General features: G+C 35.6%; 1 protein-coding gene across 1 annotated transcript in view; it reads left to right on the forward strand.

Moving 5' to 3' along the window:
* Window positions 1-19,028, forward strand: part of FGF9 (fibroblast growth factor 9) — a 36,020-nt gene extending 16,992 nt beyond the window's left edge. Inside the window, exon 3 of the mRNA XM_015814879.1 lies at window positions 18,621-19,028. Coding sequence (XP_015670365.1) covers window positions 18,621-18,866 — 246 coding nt within the window. The 3' untranslated portion in view covers window positions 18,867-19,028. The remainder of the gene's footprint in view (window positions 1-18,620) is intronic.
* The last annotated feature ends 498 nt before the right edge of the window (window positions 19,029-19,526 follow it).

A 19,526-nucleotide genomic window follows, 5' to 3' on the forward strand; every position in this document is an offset into this window, starting at 1 on the left:
ATACTTATTTCTCATTTTCCCAATTTTATTTAATTCAATTTTGCTGAATCTTAGATTTCATTTAAAGAAAGACACACATGTTTGTATGCATTTCTTCGGTGTGCTCAGAATTTGATTTTTGAACATTATTAATCTAATCTGCCTTATACCTAGGTAATCTACAGTAAAATTCACAGTCTAAGACTGCTGGAAACTTAACAATTCAAGTCCTAAAAATATTATTATTATACTATAAAACTAGACGTTGGGATGAGAGAACTGAATTATAAAAGTGCACCTTTAAAGGAATAATAGAATAATGGTTTAAATCAGGGGTAGTCAATCTTGGCTCTTTTATGACTCGTGGACTTCAATTCCCAGAATTCCTGAGCCAGCTTAGCTGGCTCAGGAATTCTGGGAGTTGAAGTCCACGAGTCATAAAAGAGCCAAGGTTGACTACCCCTGGTTTAAATCTTTATTGAGGCATAAAACGTACTAGTTAACTTTGGTACTTTCTATCTCTCAATATTTCTATGTCAGGACAATTTTGTATGGATAAAATTTAGGCTGCTTTGAACTCTGGAGGAAATGTGGTATATAAATATAACATATACATAAATAAGATCCTATTAGTAACTATTGCTATTAGTAATAGATAAATATGATAATCAGATTGCATTTGCACTGTCATGATCTGCTGTTTGTGTTATTTTATCTATAATGTTATACTGGCATATCACTTACCTTTATTAAGTGTAGATAAAAAATTCTATAAATCAAAATTAATTCCTGGTGATTATCTGAAAATATTCCTGTAATTCTCAAAAATAATAAAGATCTGTATTATCTTCTGAGTTGTTTTTTCCAATTTTCCAATATTATCAATAATCCTGGAATTTCCTAATGATCAAAATATCCGGAAAACCAGACTCAAATGTTTGCTTTTTCAAGAACAGCCAAAGAATACAACCGATGTATAATTCCTGTGCTGTTGGCAAAGCTTTTAAATGGCATATAAATAAACAGGCTTGGTGTAGCAGAATACTTAGAAATTCTAAGGCATTCCAGTCCCTATGGAACCATAATAGGTTGAATGGCATCTAATAGCTATATTGGAGCATGTTGCATTTGGTGGACACAGTAGATGAAAACTGCATCTCCAGAATTCTATGGGGACTATAATATAATTTCCAAAACCTTACATAAGCAGTTGCTTAATATTTTTGGTAGAGTTATCTGTCCTCCTTTCAAGCTTCAATAACCAGAGAAAGCAAGCGATATCACTGGCATACAGTCATAATAAATGATCCTTGGGGGAATGCTCTTTTATTCAGAAAAAATGGGTCCCACTTCATCTTGTATCTTTTTTGTCCTCAGCTTTAGAAAGTTAATAAATATTTATAGTTGAAGATGAACTGTCAGTGCATATTACATATCAGAAAAGCACAATAGGAAGGGAAAAAACAGAATGCTGAAGTGAATTACTTATTATTGGTGTGGGTGAAATACCTCTTTCTCTCCCCCCCCTTCTCTCTCTCTCTCTCTCTCTCTCTCTCTCTCTCTCTCTCTCTCTCTCTCTCTCTCTCTCTCTCTCTCTCTCTCTCTCTCTCTCTCTCTCTCTCTCACACACACACACACACACACACACACAAAGAGTGCAAGCTATTAGCCCCAGAATAGCAATGGTTATACTACAAGATATAGCTACGTGCCATGATATTTCTGAAGATAAACGGGCCTGTAAAAGAACTTTTTCCTCATCCTACCAAAGCAATTAAGCAGTTAGAGAGTTATTAAATGCATGCAGCAGGCCATGGAAAAAGGGCAGGACATACAGTGCAGGACAATTTCAATTTCCCACACTGGGCAAAATCATAATTGATCATGCTCTAGAACAATGTTTCTCAAACAGGGAAACACAATTATAGAACACTAGTATAGGTATCAGGGAATCAAATGTAAGTTGGGAGAAGCTGATGTGGCATGCAAGGGACATTGGAAAAGTAGCTGGCTGAACTGAATGGTTTTCCATAGACCAACTGTTTAATAGCATGGATTGTTCTCCAGTTATTCTGGAGACCATTGTGAAAGATGTATTGTTTCAGCTCCACATTTGTGCTCTCATGTCCAATTTTAAGCCAAATATTGGGCTGAAAAACCTGAGGGCTGATTCAGTATCTTTTTTCCATGGTAACTGAAAACCATCTCTGAAGAAATCAGAAGCCTAGTCGCGTTACCATTATAAATGATTATGGCAAGAGACATATAGCACTTTCTTTTCTACTAGTAAATATAAAACCATGTTAGCCATCTTTCGGACTAGTGAAAGTGCTTATTTGTTTGCCTCCAAATAGGACCGGGTATTTAAGGGCCTTGATTTGTCCTGTGTTGATATCATTTTCAAATGATTATTATGCCTAACATAGTTTTAATAATGATGTCTGTTTTTGTCTTGGAATGATGATTATTAAGTTGTGATGTCTACATTATGGGGGCAAAGGCTTGAATTCTCTGCTTTAATTCTACTTGTATTGTAGATAAGATGTATCCTTAGTATAAAGAAGGACTGCCAGTTTAGTGGGATGTAGTTCATTGTTAAAGTTTGGCTCATGGAGCTCATGGAGCTAAACTGGAAAATGTGAGACCAGAATGCACGTTTGCCTCATTTCTTTCTGAATAGAAATTCGTACAGACAGGCAGTCAGAGGAAAAACTGCTTTGCCCTGGCATGAAGTTATGTAATTGTGTTATCAAAAGTAGTACTGTAGTATTCAGTCAATTGAGGAGAACTAAATCAATTGAAGACCACTCTCACTCTCTGTATTTCTTCCTCAACTTAATTTGGCCTTTCCTAACCTAGAGTCATTTAAATGAGTGTAATTCAGTTCTCAAAAATCCTATCCAGCACAGGAACATTTACAGGTATGAATAAAAGACAATAAATTTATAAGAATTGAGTTCTACATTCTCCTGTGTTTATTCATATAGTGGTATACCACCACTCATTTCTGTATTTGCAAATTTTATCAATACATCTGAATTCTGTGACCTCTCAGAATTTTCTCTGCAACTCTGTGAAAGATCAAAAGAAAACTCCCCAGTTGTTCAAGTGCTCTTAAAAAATGTTGTAATTTGAATGAGGGAAATAAAATGTAAGTAAATGGAAGAAATATTAAATAGGGTCAGATCTCCATTCCTCTTTTTGTGGAACTATATATCCCTTCTAAATATTTGATGATTTGAAGGGGAGAATGTTAAGAATTTGCAGGGACAAAAAAGCTTATACTTAAAAATAGGTATTTTAGGATACCTTTCTTTGAAAAAATGAAAAAGTTTGGTCTATAGAAAAATTACCAAACCCAGGTTCTATTGCAGCTTTATTTATTTATTAATTAAATTTACTTGCCGCCCATTTCATTTTGAAGCAACTTTGGGCGACTTACAGCCCAGTTCCAAGAGTCCTTCTAAGACAAAAAGATGGCATGCAGAAATGCAATTGTACTTATGTAATATATTCATTGTTACATATTAGAAATTGCCTTACAATATAACATATGAAAAATATGTAAATTAGCAATATCATCTAATTGTGTAACAAGATTGAAAACAACTATTGGCTGTCTGAAGTATATTAGTTCTGAAATTAAGTTTGCATAGAAACAAACTGGCACTCAAAAAAGACAATGTCATAACCAAAGACTTGAAACTGGTTTATATTACTGATGAAATTGGCTTGGTACGTAACTTATTTTGAATCTGAGTGGGTATCTTTCCTTCCTCAGTTGATTTTGCAATAGGTACCTATGGACATTTTGAAGTACAGAAGCTTTTTTTGTTGTTGAAGTACTTTACAGTGGTGTGTTTGGGCCATATGCTGTGGAAATTCCTATTTCCATTGGTGGGGCTTGCATAGGAGAAATGCCTGGGGCATTGTCCCCCAAGGCTATAAGAATTGGCTTGAAATGCTGTCAACAGAAGATGGGCTTTACTGCTAAACTGCAATGCAATGAAAAGTGGCTGTGATCTAATTCCATTAGTTTCAATGAAATGTATCATCTAATATTCATGATCCTTTAGGGTCTTGTTGACACTGGCATAATTAATACCTATATTTCAACAACTGCCAACAGTAGCAGAAATACTGTTATGGTCTGGAGTTGGTGCATATTTTCCTTTCCTCCTGGGTTCTTGAAGCATATGTCAGCAAATAGCGCTCAAGGTGTTGGCTTGTTTCAAATACCATACTGTTATTGGGTTAAAAAAGCTTGGGGGTGTGTGGTATTCTGGGTGCCAAAGCTGAAGTGTGGCTGGATGCTGACACTGCAATATTGACACTTGCCAAATGACACGTATCCATTAGCAATCTAGTCTGGGTTGAAATAGTTTATTGTTGTAAGTTCCATCTTCCGTGCTAGACTTTTAAAGACCTACGGACACTCAAACAACGTGGTTACTAAAGTCATGTAAAATGTAGGGAGCCATGGAGATGATCTTGGGGAAAAGTTTCAGAAACTATTGCAAAAAGAAAATGTGCAGAAGTTTGCCCTGAGCTTTGAGAAAAGAGAGAGTATTAGGAAAAGAGTCACACTGGCTGCTCCCTGATTCCCAGGGGTATAAAAGGAAAGGATGGAACAATATAATCAGTCTTGCAAGAGTCTATTACTATGGCCTTTTTCAGTAGAGTTTTATTATTCATGATTCAGATGAATTAAAAGTTTTTGATATTTTGGGCCACTATGTTGCAGTGTATTTGGTTGACATACTGATTTTTTTTGAAAGACCCTTCCTGACATACAACCCGAGCTAGAAAGATCTTTAAAAGATTCCACGAACATAAGTTTGGGGTTTTTTTTTGCTACATTGGAGAAATTGTGATTGATCTACCCCAAATTGATGATTTCAGTTACAGGATTTCTGCTGGATCCATACAAATGGATCTTTTAGAACAGGGATCCCCAACCCCCCCCCCGGTCCATAGACTGGTACCGGACCACGGCATGCCAGTAACCATCCACACAGCCCCATCTGCGGGATGCAGGGAGCACCACGCACCCTTCGGTCTGCGGAAAAACCTCTTCCCATGGAACCGGTTCCTGGTGCCCAAAAGGTTGGAGATCTCTGCTTTAGAAGTATAAGCCATATTTTCACAGCAATTACCTCAAAATGTGAAGGATCTACATCTTTCATGGTTTTCCTAATTTGCTAATTGGGAATTCATAATTTTGCAAACTGCATAACACTCATCTAAAGTTAAGACATAGATTCTTATGGTCTACTCAGAAGCAAACAGCATTTCAGAAATTGAAAGACCTTTTCTCATTACAGCTCCTACTCAGATGTCCAAACATCACTTTCCAATTCATGATGCAAGCTAATGCTTTAGAAATGGTGGCTTGAAGTAGTTCTCCAGACACAGGAGGGTAGGATGGATCCCTTGTCATATGCATTTTATTCTAGATTGCTTCTATCAGCTGAACACAATTATATGAAAGCAGCATTCCAGCAATGGAGACACTTCCTGGAAGGGCAGGACACCTAGTACAAATATGCATAGACCATGTGAATTCGGAAGTTCTGCAAAAAGAAGAACTTGCAAGATTAGGTGGACACAGTTGTTCTCCCAGTTCAATTCCTGTATCTTATTTCCCCTCACAATATCAGGCTATTAAATGCCCTGTCACTTAAACCAGAATATGATAATCTCCCCCTGCTGTAACTTTGCCATTGCTCAGGAGTTAGACCCTCCTGAAAGATTGGGGCAGAGAGGCAGGATGTTGATCTTGCAGATCAAATGAAAGTGTAGCAACAACAGGATGCTTACTCCAGGTCTTGGATAGATAATATCCAGGGAGCCCTGCAGGATGGTTCTTCACCTTACATATCTGAAAGGGCAGTATTTCACAATAGCCATTTATATGTTCCCCTTTCTTTAAGGAGAGAAGGTTTATAACAATGTCATGATAATAGAACTGGACATTGGGATGTGTTTAAAACTGCATTGGGTGCTCAGATAGTTCTCATGGTCAACTATGAGAATGATGACAGAGATTACATTTCATCCTATCATGTTTGATGCTGAGCAAAGTCTATTCATGGAAAACTCAGTGACTTGCTTCTCCCTCTGAGTTCCTCTTTATGACCTGGGATTACATTTCAATGGGTTTTACTTACCCCACCCCACATAAATTTATAGTGGCATTCTAGGGATTGTAGATTTGTTTAGAAAAATGGCTCATTTCATTCCTTGCAAGGGGTCCCATTGGCTTAGGAAAAAGCACATAACGTTTTGAACATGTTTTTAGGTGCAGAAACCTAGTCAGTCATAATCTCAAATTGCGGATCTCAATTTACCTCCAACTTTTAGAAGGCCCTCTTCCAGTTATTAGACATTAAAATCCATTTGTCATCTTCTTGACATTCAACCTTTAATGGTCAAACTGAATAATAGAAACAGATTCAGGAACAATATGGTGCTATGTCTCTTGTCTAACAAGAATTGTATCATCTATAATATACATGTGTAATAACTGCATTTAATCATCTATAATATTTATTTATTTATTTATTTTATTTTATTTATTAATTGTATTTATATCCCGCCCTTCTCCTTTCGGACTCAGGGCGGCTGACAAATGATAAAAAGCTAACATATTACACCTAGTTAAAATTTAATTAAAATGAAATATTTGAGAATGTCAAATTTAAAAGTAATTAAAACCCCTATAAAATCCCCTAGGCCAGTCCCGCTTGCTGGAACAACCACGTNGGGGGCAGTTCGTTCCAGAGGGTGGGAGCTCCCACAGAGAAGGCCCTCCCCCTTGGGGTCGCCAGCCGGCACTGTCTGGCCGACGGTACCCTGAGGAGACCCACTCTGTGAGAGCGTACAGGTCGGTGGGGGGTAATCTGTGGCAGGAGGCGGTCTCGGAGGTAACCAGGTCCGGTGCCATGGAGCGCTTTAAAGATAACCATCACCTTGAAGCGCACCCGGAAGGCCACCGGTAGCCAATGCAGCTCGCGCAGAAGCGGCGTAACGTGGGAGTGACGAGTCCCTCCCAACACCGCCCGCGCGGCCGCATAATATACATATGTAATAACTGCAACAACTACTATGTAGGACAAACAGACAGAAGACTAGCAGAACGCATCCATGAACACCAACTAGCAGTCAGAAGACATGATGAAAACTCTTTAATTTCACAACATATAGACAGACTTAACCATAGTTTCAATTGGGAAAATGTGACTATTCTAGACCAAGCCAAGTCCAAAGAACGCCAGGGAATTTCTAGAAGCCAGGCACTCTGACAAATTAGCTATCAATAGACACACAGACATTAACAACATCTATAGACTATGGAAAAGGGACAATCAACCAACCAAAAAGGGAACAAAAGGACCTAAGCATCTCTCCATCAGCAATCAGACCCAGATCAGCATAGATTAACTCCAAAATTAACATCAGACCAACTCTATTATTCTGTGTTCTATTATTGGGATAAACAATAGCCTAATCAAGAAACTGCCAGAGAATCTAACAGTAAACAGCCCAACCAAAGAATCTTTAAGAACCCCCATCAACACTGAAAGGGCAAGCCACTAGAATATAAACTGACAGAAAACCACACTCCTTACTGGCAATGATGACATTACCTAGTTTGGATAATGAAACCTCTGCAAGAAAACAAGCAAGTTCAGAGAGCACCAAGGACCCTTGGAGTCTTAGATAGCCTCAAAGGGCTAACATAAAAAAAAGACATCCAACCATCTCAATTTGTCCTTGTTGATATTGATAATAATAAAAAGTCAAAGTCAGCTGCATGTTGGAAAACACCCTGGACTTGTTAAAGCCCATCACGCAGTATCTCTGAGTCTGTATTCTCATGAATGAGTAGGCAGGAATGTTCTGATCATTCCAGGGAAAGGATTATCCAGCCTTTGCTTGAAAGTCTCCACTGATGGAGCATCTATGACCCCAGGAGGGAAGCTCTTCTTTCACCGCTTAACATGTAGAACACTCAAGAAGAAAGTCAATTATTTATAAATAAGAATAATTTCACCATCCTCTGTTCTCCATTTTCAATATAACATTCCTCTTGAGTCCTCCTTTTTTTTTGGTATGTAGAATAATATTGTATGTGATAATAGGCAGTGTGTGTATATGAACTACAAAAATGCATGTGACTACTGAATACTGGCCTTGAATTGAATGAAAACTAGTATCATCTAGTATTCATAAAACGTATGATAGGAATATTTTAAAAAAATAATTATTTAAAAATCTCTTCAGCCAGTAAGGTTAGATATAGTAATAAAAATGAAAAATAGATGATCTTGAAAATACCTCTTGGCTAATTTTTTATGTTATCAAGCAAAAATACTATATTTATATATTTTACTTGTACTATAATGCTCAGGCAGACTTAAAAGTGATGTACCACTCAAAGCAGTTAAGCATGAGACCGGTGGACACACAATATAGCTAAGCTGTATTTTGTGTATCTTTAGCAGACTCATGCTTTTAATAGGCAAGACATACCACAAGACCTCAGATGACTGCAGATTATTGGCACATTTTTAAAAGAAGAAAGAGGCCTTCCAAAAATGCTGGCCTCAAACCAAAATATTATGCAGGATGACAATGTTCAATGGTTTAAAGCTGGCTAAACTTCAACCTCTGAAATTATAGTTAAGAATGTTTTTGAAGCAACAAATAATTGCAGTTCAAAAATAGAAATAAAAATATATGATTTACTATATTAGAGAAGGAGGGTGGACTATAATAATATATTTTACCTTAGTTCTGCAATAGTTATAAGGTTATTGGTTGTGCTGAATCTGCTAGATACATGGAAAAATCAAGGTGTACCCAGAAAGATAGAAAGTCAAATCTTTCTTTTATAGGCTGATTATATTCATTTTAATTAAATTCAACAGTGTCCATTGGGTTTATTTCCTAGTAACCATGCACACATTTGGAAATAAGAGGGACTAGGAGCCTTTTTTGTGTAATTAGGACTTAATCCTTTTATTCTCTATTTTAAGAGTAGAATTCCAAATCCCACGTCTTAGATTGTCTTTGGGAAGCTTCCCCCTATTGGTTCACTATATTATGAAACCTAAATTTCAGTATATTATGAAGCCTTAACAAGACAGAAAAGTGATGATTAGGTGTTAGCCTTGATAGCAATGTTCTTACATCTTGCTTGTAGAGTTTCAATAACACCATATTTTAGTAGATATAGTTCATAGTAACTTGGATTGTGTTTACACACTTTACTGAATAATATAGCCTGCAGTATTATATTTATAGATAATATCCCAAAGTTGTTTTTTTTGCCAAAGTCTGAGGTCAGAAGAGATGCTATGAAGTCAAATGAATTACCAAGCAATAACAGTCTCTTTGATCTCAGAGCATCAACTTTTATTACCAGATATTTGTCAAATTCATCTTTTATTCTTAGATACTAAACCATATTAAAAGCAATGTGAGATGAAATGGACACCCCCCCCCCAAATTTCATCTCACCTTCAGGTGGTTATGCATTTTTCTTAACCCTAACCAGGAAATCAATGTTCCTGAATATGTACTTTTAAATTCTGCCTTATCTTGACATAGATTAAATTGCTCATGTATAAATTCTCTTGAAGTCAGTGGACTTTCACTGGTGCCTAATAAGATATTGGCAAAACATTTTTTTTGATGTAATACAGTTGCTGAGAAACTGATCTGTTTCTTGTTCAAATCATTAGTTTGCCACAATCTTAAGGATTCCTTAAATGAACTGTCATTTACATGTCCACCAAGCATGCTATCCACATTACACTTGCTTACAATTACACTTGCTATCCACATTATTGGTAGCTCCACACATATATAATTTATGAGACAAAGGCTCTAAAAATAAATCTGCTTGACTTAGTTTTGCTTATACCTGACCATTCTCAAATACTAAAAGTGTGACAGTCAGAGGGTACCTTGATGGTAAAGGATATAAACAGAGCATTTGGAGTAAGTGATAGAAATTAGAATAGCATTAAATGTATTTTTATTTGATTGATTTTCTCAATCTTTCTGATCCTTTTCTTGCATTTCATATGATTATTATATAGGATTTTCTATTTGATTCATAAACGCTGGATTTACGTTAAAGTGCTTGCTTTGGACTTTGAGACAATCTGAAGGCTATTTAATGAGGAATTGCAGGGTGGGATCAGATATGTATGTATGTATGTATGTATGTACGTATGTACATATGCATGCATGCATGCATGCTATTCAGAGCCTGAGCAATAAAAATTTCTGGGCTCAGGAAAGCCTAATGTGATAACTAGCAAGACGGTTGCCTATTCTCTGATATCTTCACTTACCAGTTCAGTTAAAAATTGAATGCCAACAAAATATTAAATAATTGACATATAATGTCATCCAAGTTGAAATTAAATGTACAGAAGATGAATTTACACATGAGAGAGGCATGCAGCAAAGTAAATGTAGTTATTCCTGAATTGAGAAGTAAAGCAGGTAATTGTTTCCAGTCTGGTTTTTAGTTATATGGATATTGGCTTTTTTGTGTTGTTGCATGAATAGAGATGATTGTTAAACTAAAAGTTGCAGAAAGCAACTCCAGCCCACTATAATTATGGCTTAAAAATAGCATTTTCCTCCCTAGTATTAGAAATACTGGGAATTCTGTATCAGACTTTCTAGCCGATCATGGGAGTTATAGCCATTGTAGTCCCAAAACACCCAAAGAATGGTTGATGAGGGGATAACCTACCAGTCACTGCTCTGAAACCACCCTGACTTAAATTGTGTGAGGATAGCAACATTAACATGCCTGATTGTTGATAATGTAGGCTGTGAGGCAGTCCTTTTTTTATATACAGATGTACTTTCTTGCTGAGTCAAGGAATGGAGGAAAACAAATGAACAGGACTATAAGGATGTGTTCTCTGTGAACTCCAGACTTGAAAATGTAGAGATATGATGATGTCTAAACCAATTCAATATAAGAATAAAGCTGCAAATAATAAAGACAAATCAGATCAATCCTGGGTGAGTTTTAAACTGACTTGACAGGAAGTGGAAAACAGAAAGCCTGGGGGTCTGCAAGTGTTCTTAGTATATTGTCTCTTTAAATATGGGAGATGCATGGAGGAAAAACTAGAACATTACACATGGATCTTTTGCTTGCTTTTTCTTTGCACTAAGGTCTTAAAAGGTATTAAGAGAATCTGCAGTCCAGAAGAAGTTGCTACGGGTCAAAACCAATGTTGCATCACTAGATAGTAAAGAATACTTTATTTGAAAAAGAAACTATTTTAAATATAGCTGTGGGAAATAGTCATGTGTAAAAACAGTTAAAGTATCTTTCCCAGAACCTTATTTTTGCTCCAGGCAATGCATCAACAGTCATTCTTAAATTGGAGATGACTTTCTGTTTGATGATATCTAAAATTAGGTTTACAGTCTTGATTTACTGGCCATGATTAAAACTGGTAGAGGATATGAAGCTAGCAACTTTGCTAGCCTGTATTATCTATCCACATTTCTGCTTAGCTCCTGTGCATAAATTACTAAATGGATATGGATTTTTCTTAGAGCAAGGCAATTCTGAAAATTAATTGTTGACAGTTACTAGATTAGCCAGCATTAAATTTCAAAAAGCCTTAAACAACTCACAAATCTAAGATCTTTCCATACTGTCATGTATTTGAAGAAGGCAAAGCTTTGTCTCAGGCCGATGATTGTAATGCTCTCTGCATGAAACTGATTTTAAAAGATAATTTGTTATAAAATGCAGATGAAAAGATACTGATCACAAATAATTTTAAGGACTAGATTATCCCATCCTGTGTCAATATTCCTCAAGTTATGACTTTTTGTTTAATGATGGTCTGGAATTATGATGGCTTTGGAAAAGGTGCTTTCAGCCAACTCACAGAGAAAAGAGGGAGCTGAAATAAGGTAGGGGCCGAAGAGGTAATAAGGCAGTAATGTAAGGAGTGTGGGATACCTCAGGCAAATAGGGGAGCCCCTGGAAGGCCTGGTGCAGGATGCATGTGAGTTCTCTTCACTCGGGCTGAAAATCCTGCTTGGATTTGAGCAGGGAGGATTTTCAGCTCCTGATTGTGGCCTCCCAGGTTCTCCCCCACCCCCATGAAGCATCCCTCCTTCCTTACCTGGGACTCTGCTTGGACCCCTGAGATCACTTTAATGATCACAACCAGGAGTACTGAAAGAAGTTACATGGGCACCACACTTCAATTAGCAGCTGAGATCCAGTCCCAATTGTGGGCTACCTGTATTGGCTTCACTGCCTGCCAAGCTTTTTTAAGCCTTACCAGATAGATCAGACAGAAAACATGATCAGAAAAGCTAATTCCACTATATTGTAAAGCTGTAATAACAGAATCTTGCGTGTCTGAAAATACATTTCTCCTATTGTCTCCTTTATAGCTCAACAAACTGGGGAGGGTCCCTTCTGAACCTCTTGCTTTTTCTCCACCCAATATCCAGCTACAGGCTATGCCTTCTCTTATCTGACCATTTCTAAACATCTCTCCAACCCATATCCCAGATACTATTACAGCCTGTTTCCAGATATATCTAAAACAGAAAATGTTATTTATACATTTTCTTATTTTCCTTATTTTGGATGTATTTTTGCTCAAGAGTATGCATGAAAAGCATACTTATGAATATTTTTTAAACATTTATGTGTAATAAAGCATCTTTTGCATGCAAAATTTGGAAAATTAGCATGAACATTATTTTTATAAACACAGGTGTGTTTAAAATCATTTAAAATCAGCGACTGTTCAAAGTTATAACATACTGAATGAGGGATAATTATCCTCTCACTTAGGACCATTGCAGTGTCTCATGGTCATGTGATTAGAGCTTGTGACGTTTCTTGTTGACTTCCCACAAGCAAAGTCAGTGACGAAGCCGGCAGGAAGTTGGAAATCACAATCACACGAAGTCCTTTTGCTTAAACAACACACACCTTATGGTCCTTGTTTAATGATTGCTGGAACTGTGGATCCTAAACAGCATGATTATATGGTTTTGTTTACTTATAACCATGTTGCTTAAGATTGGAGTTTTTGGTTCCAATTAATATTGTTAAATGACTACATGTATACATATTTTTATGAGCACTTTCTCACTTTGAAACTTGCATTAACATTTTGGAGAATCGTAAATACCAAATTGTGTTTCAATTCCTATAATGGTTGAAAATTTAAATAGTTTAAAGTTTTATATAGTTTTCTTGATAAGATTTCGGAAGTAGTTTGTCAATACCTTCTTCCTATTGTTAAGAGAAAGTGAGTGGCTCAAAATCACTCAGCTGACTGTGTACCTAAGGTGGGGGGACTAGAAGTCACTCTTTCAATTTCTAGCCTGATAGCCTTTAACCATTGGAATTACACTCTTATTAAAATATAATACAGATTAATTTACCTTCCATATCTGGGCTAGTTTTTTTTTCACTTAAGAATTAATAATTAAACAAAAAATAAACCTTTTAAGATTTATTTATCTATCTGAGTAGTTATTTAAGAACATAAGAAAAAGAAACAGAAAACAAAATAATAAAGAAATGAAAAAGATATTTATAAGCAGAGACTTGTAAGAATAAATAAAAATGTTAATGTTATATTAGAGCTACATATTTATAGTATCATTTTTCAATTTAGAATTTCACAATATTAAAATTAAGTTGATATGTACTGATAACACTGATATAGCCTATATAATATGAATTATATATCAACACAAGAAAGTCCAAACATATCTCTTTAATAGGAAATTCTATCCTTATTTAGTAAGTCAAACAAGGTAATTCTATACAAATCTTGTGTTCTCTCCTTTTGCAAGTTTAGTTAATTTTATAATCCAGCTTCCTACTATAGGCATTAAATTGCTTCTGTAACATATAATAATTTTAATGCAATTAAAATGTTCCCTGTAATACTCTACTTTTTTTTACTAATATATGAAAACTTTGTAATATTGAGATTATTGATGTAATGACAGTTATTAAAACAGGAAGAGGTTTAAAAAAGAAATAGTTCTTGTGATAGATTTTTTCCAGTTTCAATGCTAATTAATGGCATTAATGGATTAGTTCATTTAATTAAAAATAGCATCAGCCATTCTCAGGCTATTTATTCTGCTGAGTGATTCTGTATTTATGAACTAAAGTCTTGACCTGATGATGTGGTTATTTAGATCATAAAATCCAGAGGCTCTCATATGTCTGCAAAGAAAGTAATAGTGTCTTCCTGCATAATCTAAATAAAATGCATTAATTTCTGTTATATAGTAGAATCTATATAATATGTAACCTACACATCTCCAATTTGCCACTGGTTAACGGATGCTCTCATTCTTTATAATGAATGAATGAATAAGTGAATGAGTTACTTCATGTCCTGTAATAGATGGTAAAACTGATCACATAACTTGATCTAAAACAATTAAAGAGTATATAATTATGTACAGGCATATTCAATTAATTAAAAGAATTTGAATTCAGTTATCAACATGTGGGAGATGTTGTACTTAGACTGACTAATGGCAAAAGGCTGTGTCCATAAATAGAGGAATAGCAGTCATCCAATGTCTACAATCCAATTTTCCACGACTAGAGTGCTTCTGCAGTATAGGGAGGTATAGGGGCTCATTGGTGATAGTGCAAGTGGGGGTGCTTTGGAACAAAATATTTGGCTATAAATTTTTTTTAAATACTGTATCCTGTATTATTGTATAATTCTAATATTCTCTGGGAACTGACAAAATATTAAAAAGATGGAAAGCAAAATATGGAATTCAAAAACTATTTTTCTCTTAAGCTTTAATTTTGTAAACTTTTATTATGATTATATCCCATGTTTATTATGACATACATAAACTAACCCAGGTGTGTCCATATGCAGCCCTGGACATCTGGTGTAATGTGGCTCCACAATACATTTTTTTAAAAAAGTTTGTTATCGCTATCTATATACAGTAACTATATTATATATTTTATATTATATTTATATGCGGCCCAAGACAATTCTTCACTCACTGTGGGCCAGGCAAGTCAAAAGGTTGGATAACCATGAACTGACCTCTTCGTATGATACTATGTCTTATCATAGATCATCCTATTGTGTATTCTGTTATAATTCTTTGTAGAAATAATCCAATTCCATTTTCAAAATGGAAACCTGATAATAGCCTCTGGTAGCGTTTGTAATTAATTTAAGGTTTCTAGAAGAGAAAATAAATTATCTTACAGATGCAACTTATTTTCAAATAATGGCATCAAGTATTTATGGAAAAGTAAATAACTGACTCAAGAATAGACTGAGAGTCATTTAATATAATGGCCCTTTTAATATTAGATAGCATTCTGCAGTGTACTCTATATGATCTTATTTGACTGAAGAAAATAAGAATAAAAAAAACACATTAAATTAAGTAAGTTTCTTGCCAGTTTCTCTGACAGTGCATTTGACTTCTATACAGCATCTGGATTTACAATTGAAAGAACTCAAAGTAATTTAAAAAAATTGTTCAAGGAACAACAAGTGCTGTATTTAAAGACTATTCAGCAAATAAATAGAAGAGATTGATTACAAAACTGCTTGCATTCTTCTTCTTAGATAAGCTGTGGGAGGCTATTAGAACACATTCAACTTTACCTATTGTAGAATTCAGTAAAAATGATGTTGCACAATGAGACTGAAACATCAGAGTTGGTTCTTTTTCTCTATTAAAATTTTTGGTTGAAGTAGATGTAATAATCACTATGGGTAAATTGCCTATCCATCTAAGCCTTTGTAAGGATCTGCTCTCTCCATACTGTTTAATATGTAAGTTTGTTTATAGCATATGATATTGAGGCTATTTTGAGAAGTCCATGGTGAGAGTTACAACAATTAAGTGATTATATGAACAACTACTTTGATTGTTGAAATTGCGAGAACAATGGAAATATTTGCAAATTTAACATAAAGGTAAACATCCTAAACTCAAACTCAACTAATGGTGATTACATGGATATCACACTGTAGGGGTTTTTTTGGTACAGTGTGGAAGAGGTTTACCATGTCCTTTGTGTTTTTCCAGTTGAGCCTACAGCTCTGTGATTTCCTTGTGGTTTTAATCTAAGTAGTAACCAGGCCTACCCTTCCTTTGCTTCTTTCAAGGTCAGCCAAGCTTACTAAGAAGGGGGGGGGGATGGAAAAAGACATGGGATGGCAAATCCTCCCTAAAAAAATTAGTGTAAACTTAAGAGCACAATAAAAAATCAGAGTGTGAAAAGTCTTGTGTACACCACAAGTCGTATCTGGAACTGAGATTGTTTGCCTTTCATTGGGTCTTTGAAGGACATTTCCCACCACTGAAAGGGCTGTTTAAGACCATAATAAGAATAGTGCTGGATCAGACCAAATACCTCTGTTCCTTCAATGGGTAACCTTTAAGAAATTCATATGCAGGGTGTAAGAAGAATGATATCTTCCACTTGGTTGTGGTACTGAAAGCTGTAGTCCTCTTGATACATAATCTCTCTCTGTGTGGTGGGAATGGTGTAGTCATTCTCACTAAATATGTTCAACTATCACTGCCTAAATAGCTCTTGGATTCATTATGGGAAATATACATGGATGTTTCTCTTTCAGATAAGCCCATATGTTCACCATCTACAATGCAATATAAACATTTTTATTCATCATTTTATGTATAAAATTTCTATATTGCATTTTCTTGACCAGCTTGAATGAGTGTATATAGATACTGAAATAATTACTATCAGAGATTACCTTGAAAACAATGCAGTTGCTATAAATGAAACTACTGAAAAGAAAATATATGGATTATAATTGTGTTGCCCCATGCATTTCATATAGAAATATATTGGAAACCACTTGACATTTTTTGATGGGAAATGGTATAGTAATGCTGTAAATAAATAAAAAAGAAATACTCACTCCATGGGCACAATAATATCTGCTTAAGCATTTCTATTTTTTTTTATTAAAAATAGTAGATCAAATCCTGTGATATTGGGCAACTGAATTTTATTTAAAAAAGCTTTTCTTTGTATGCAGCTAATGTAGTGTCAAAGAATATGTCATCTAGCAAAACACAGTCTTGCATTTAAGAAGTGGAGCATATTATTAGCATTTGCGTTACAGAGTAACTTTAATTTTGTTTTCTTCTTTTCACTTCATTAACTTTTCTTCCCATTACATTCTTAATTCCTTGATAGTAGAGGTTTCTTTTAGTTGCTACATGTTGTTCTTAAGAGCTAACACTTAATGAATATAAAAGCGTTTTCTTACTCTTTCATTGTCATTCAATGGATTATTAAAATGTCTATTTTAAGCCAACTTTAGGGGGCAAGAATCTTGAAGGTATCATATACCCCCCTCTTAAAGAATATATCTCAAATTTGTTGGTTTAAGGACCCTACAACTTGCTATTTTACAAACTACTAAAAAATCCCAAGAAATCTAGATTACATGCTATATATGTCAAACTCGATCTTGTCACATGATGTACCGTGATGTATTGTGACTTTTTTGCCTTTGCGGAACTGGGATGGGCGTGGCCTTCATGTGACGCATCCGGCCCGCAGGCCGCCAATTTGACACCCCTGCTATATGTAAACAGAGAAATCCACCCTGATGCAATATTGCATCATAATATTATGCTATTACTTCATTTGGAGGAGGGGAATGGTGGTTCAGCGGTTAAAGAAGCTGAGCTTGTCAGCTGGAAAGCTGACAGCCTGGGTTCAAGCCTAGAGTGCTGCACAACGGGTGAGCTCCCATTACTTGCCCCAGCTACTGCCTACCTAGCAGTTCAAAAGCATGCAAATACCATGTGTCTCCGTGTATAGTCATTCTGGCCACATGACTATAGAAATGTCTTCAGACAACACTGGTTCCCTTGGTTAAGAAACGGAGATCAGAGCACCACTCCCTAGAGTGGGAAACAACTGGACAGAGGAAACCTTTACAGTCACCTTTACTTCATTGCAGAGAGGTGCAGAAATAAATTCTAAGCATTTTTTAATGTATGCCTTTATAATTATAGAAACACTCTTCACATGGAAAATCCTATTTTTTTAAAGCAACAAATGGTTTAATGTTTAAATGTTTAGGATTTAGAAATTAATGAATTTCTATTTAATTATGTATCATATTAATTCAGCCTTCCCACTCAGGTGACTTTTAGATAAGACTTTTCCTGGTAAATTGCTGAGTGAAAAATCCTGCAATCCAATAGATTTGAAGGGCAGTAGGCTGAGGAGGAGTATAGTAATAAGAATGTAGAGCTGTGAGCTGGTCAAAGATGCAGATGCTTAAGAAATCAATGAATTGGAAACCAATAGGAGGAATAAAATATTTAGGCTAGTTACTCATAGCCCAACTCAACCTCACAAGGTTGTTGTTGTGGGGAAAATAGGAGGAGAAAGGAGTATTGTGTGTGTTCATCCCCTTGAGTTATTTATAAAGTTAATAAAGGAGGAAATAAATAAAATTATTATTTGTCTCTATTCCAAATGCAACACTCTTGTTTAGTAATATATGGGAAAATAATCCACTGATGACTTTTTTTTCTGCTTATATTTACAGGATAAATTAACCCAGGAGTGTGTGTTCAGAGAACAATTTGAAGAGAACTGGTATAATACATACTCATCAAACCTATATAAGCATGTGGACACTGGAAGACGATATTATGTCGCATTAAATAGAGATGGAACCCCCAGAGAAGGGACCAGGACTAAACGGCATCAGAAATTCACACATTTTTTACCTAGGCCAGTGGACCCTGAGAAAGTCCCTGAACTATATAAGGATATTTTAAGCCAAAGTTGACAAAGACATTTCCTTCACTTGAGCCCTTAAAAACCAACAACCACTATAAAGGTTTCATGCGGTGGGTTCTTAATTGATTAGCTGTGTCATCACATCAGCTCCACTGTTGCCAAACTATGTCGCATGCATAATATATGATGGAGGCTTGGATGAAACTTGCTGATGGTGTTCCGCACTTAAAAGGTTTGTCTTCTGGAAGAGAGCCTATGCCCATCGCTTGATTTATTGAGTGAGAAAGAAAGAGTGAGAATGTTTGAGAATGAAAGCAGAAGCTGAAGAACGAAGGAAGGGGGGAAAGGCCTGATGCATGCTGGGAAATAGACACGCTTTTAAATTTTTTGGTCTGTTGTATACTTCATCCTAGATCAGCATAGCTGCCATACTTTGACTCATGAAGAATTTTGGCTGGTGGCCTGCTCAAGTGTACGCTGTATTTTTTTTTTTTTTAAAGCAAAGGCATGGAGGGTATGGTCTGTCTAAAATCCAAACAGGAAAAAAGAGACTTATTTTCAGTTTGACTGCTCAGTTGAGAGTCACCCCTTAATGAATTTCAAGTAAAGACCTCTTAGTAATACAGGATTTTTTTTTTTAAAAAAAGTTAAATTTATTTATAGAAATCCAAAGGCAACATTTTATTTATTTTATATATTTATTTATTAT

Source organism: Protobothrops mucrosquamatus, unplaced genomic scaffold (genome assembly GCF_001527695.2).
Source record: "Protobothrops mucrosquamatus isolate PMUCROS unplaced genomic scaffold, P.Mucros_1.0 scaffold291, whole genome shotgun sequence".
In the NCBI taxonomy this organism is placed as follows: Eukaryota; Metazoa; Chordata; class Lepidosauria; order Squamata; family Viperidae; genus Protobothrops; species Protobothrops mucrosquamatus.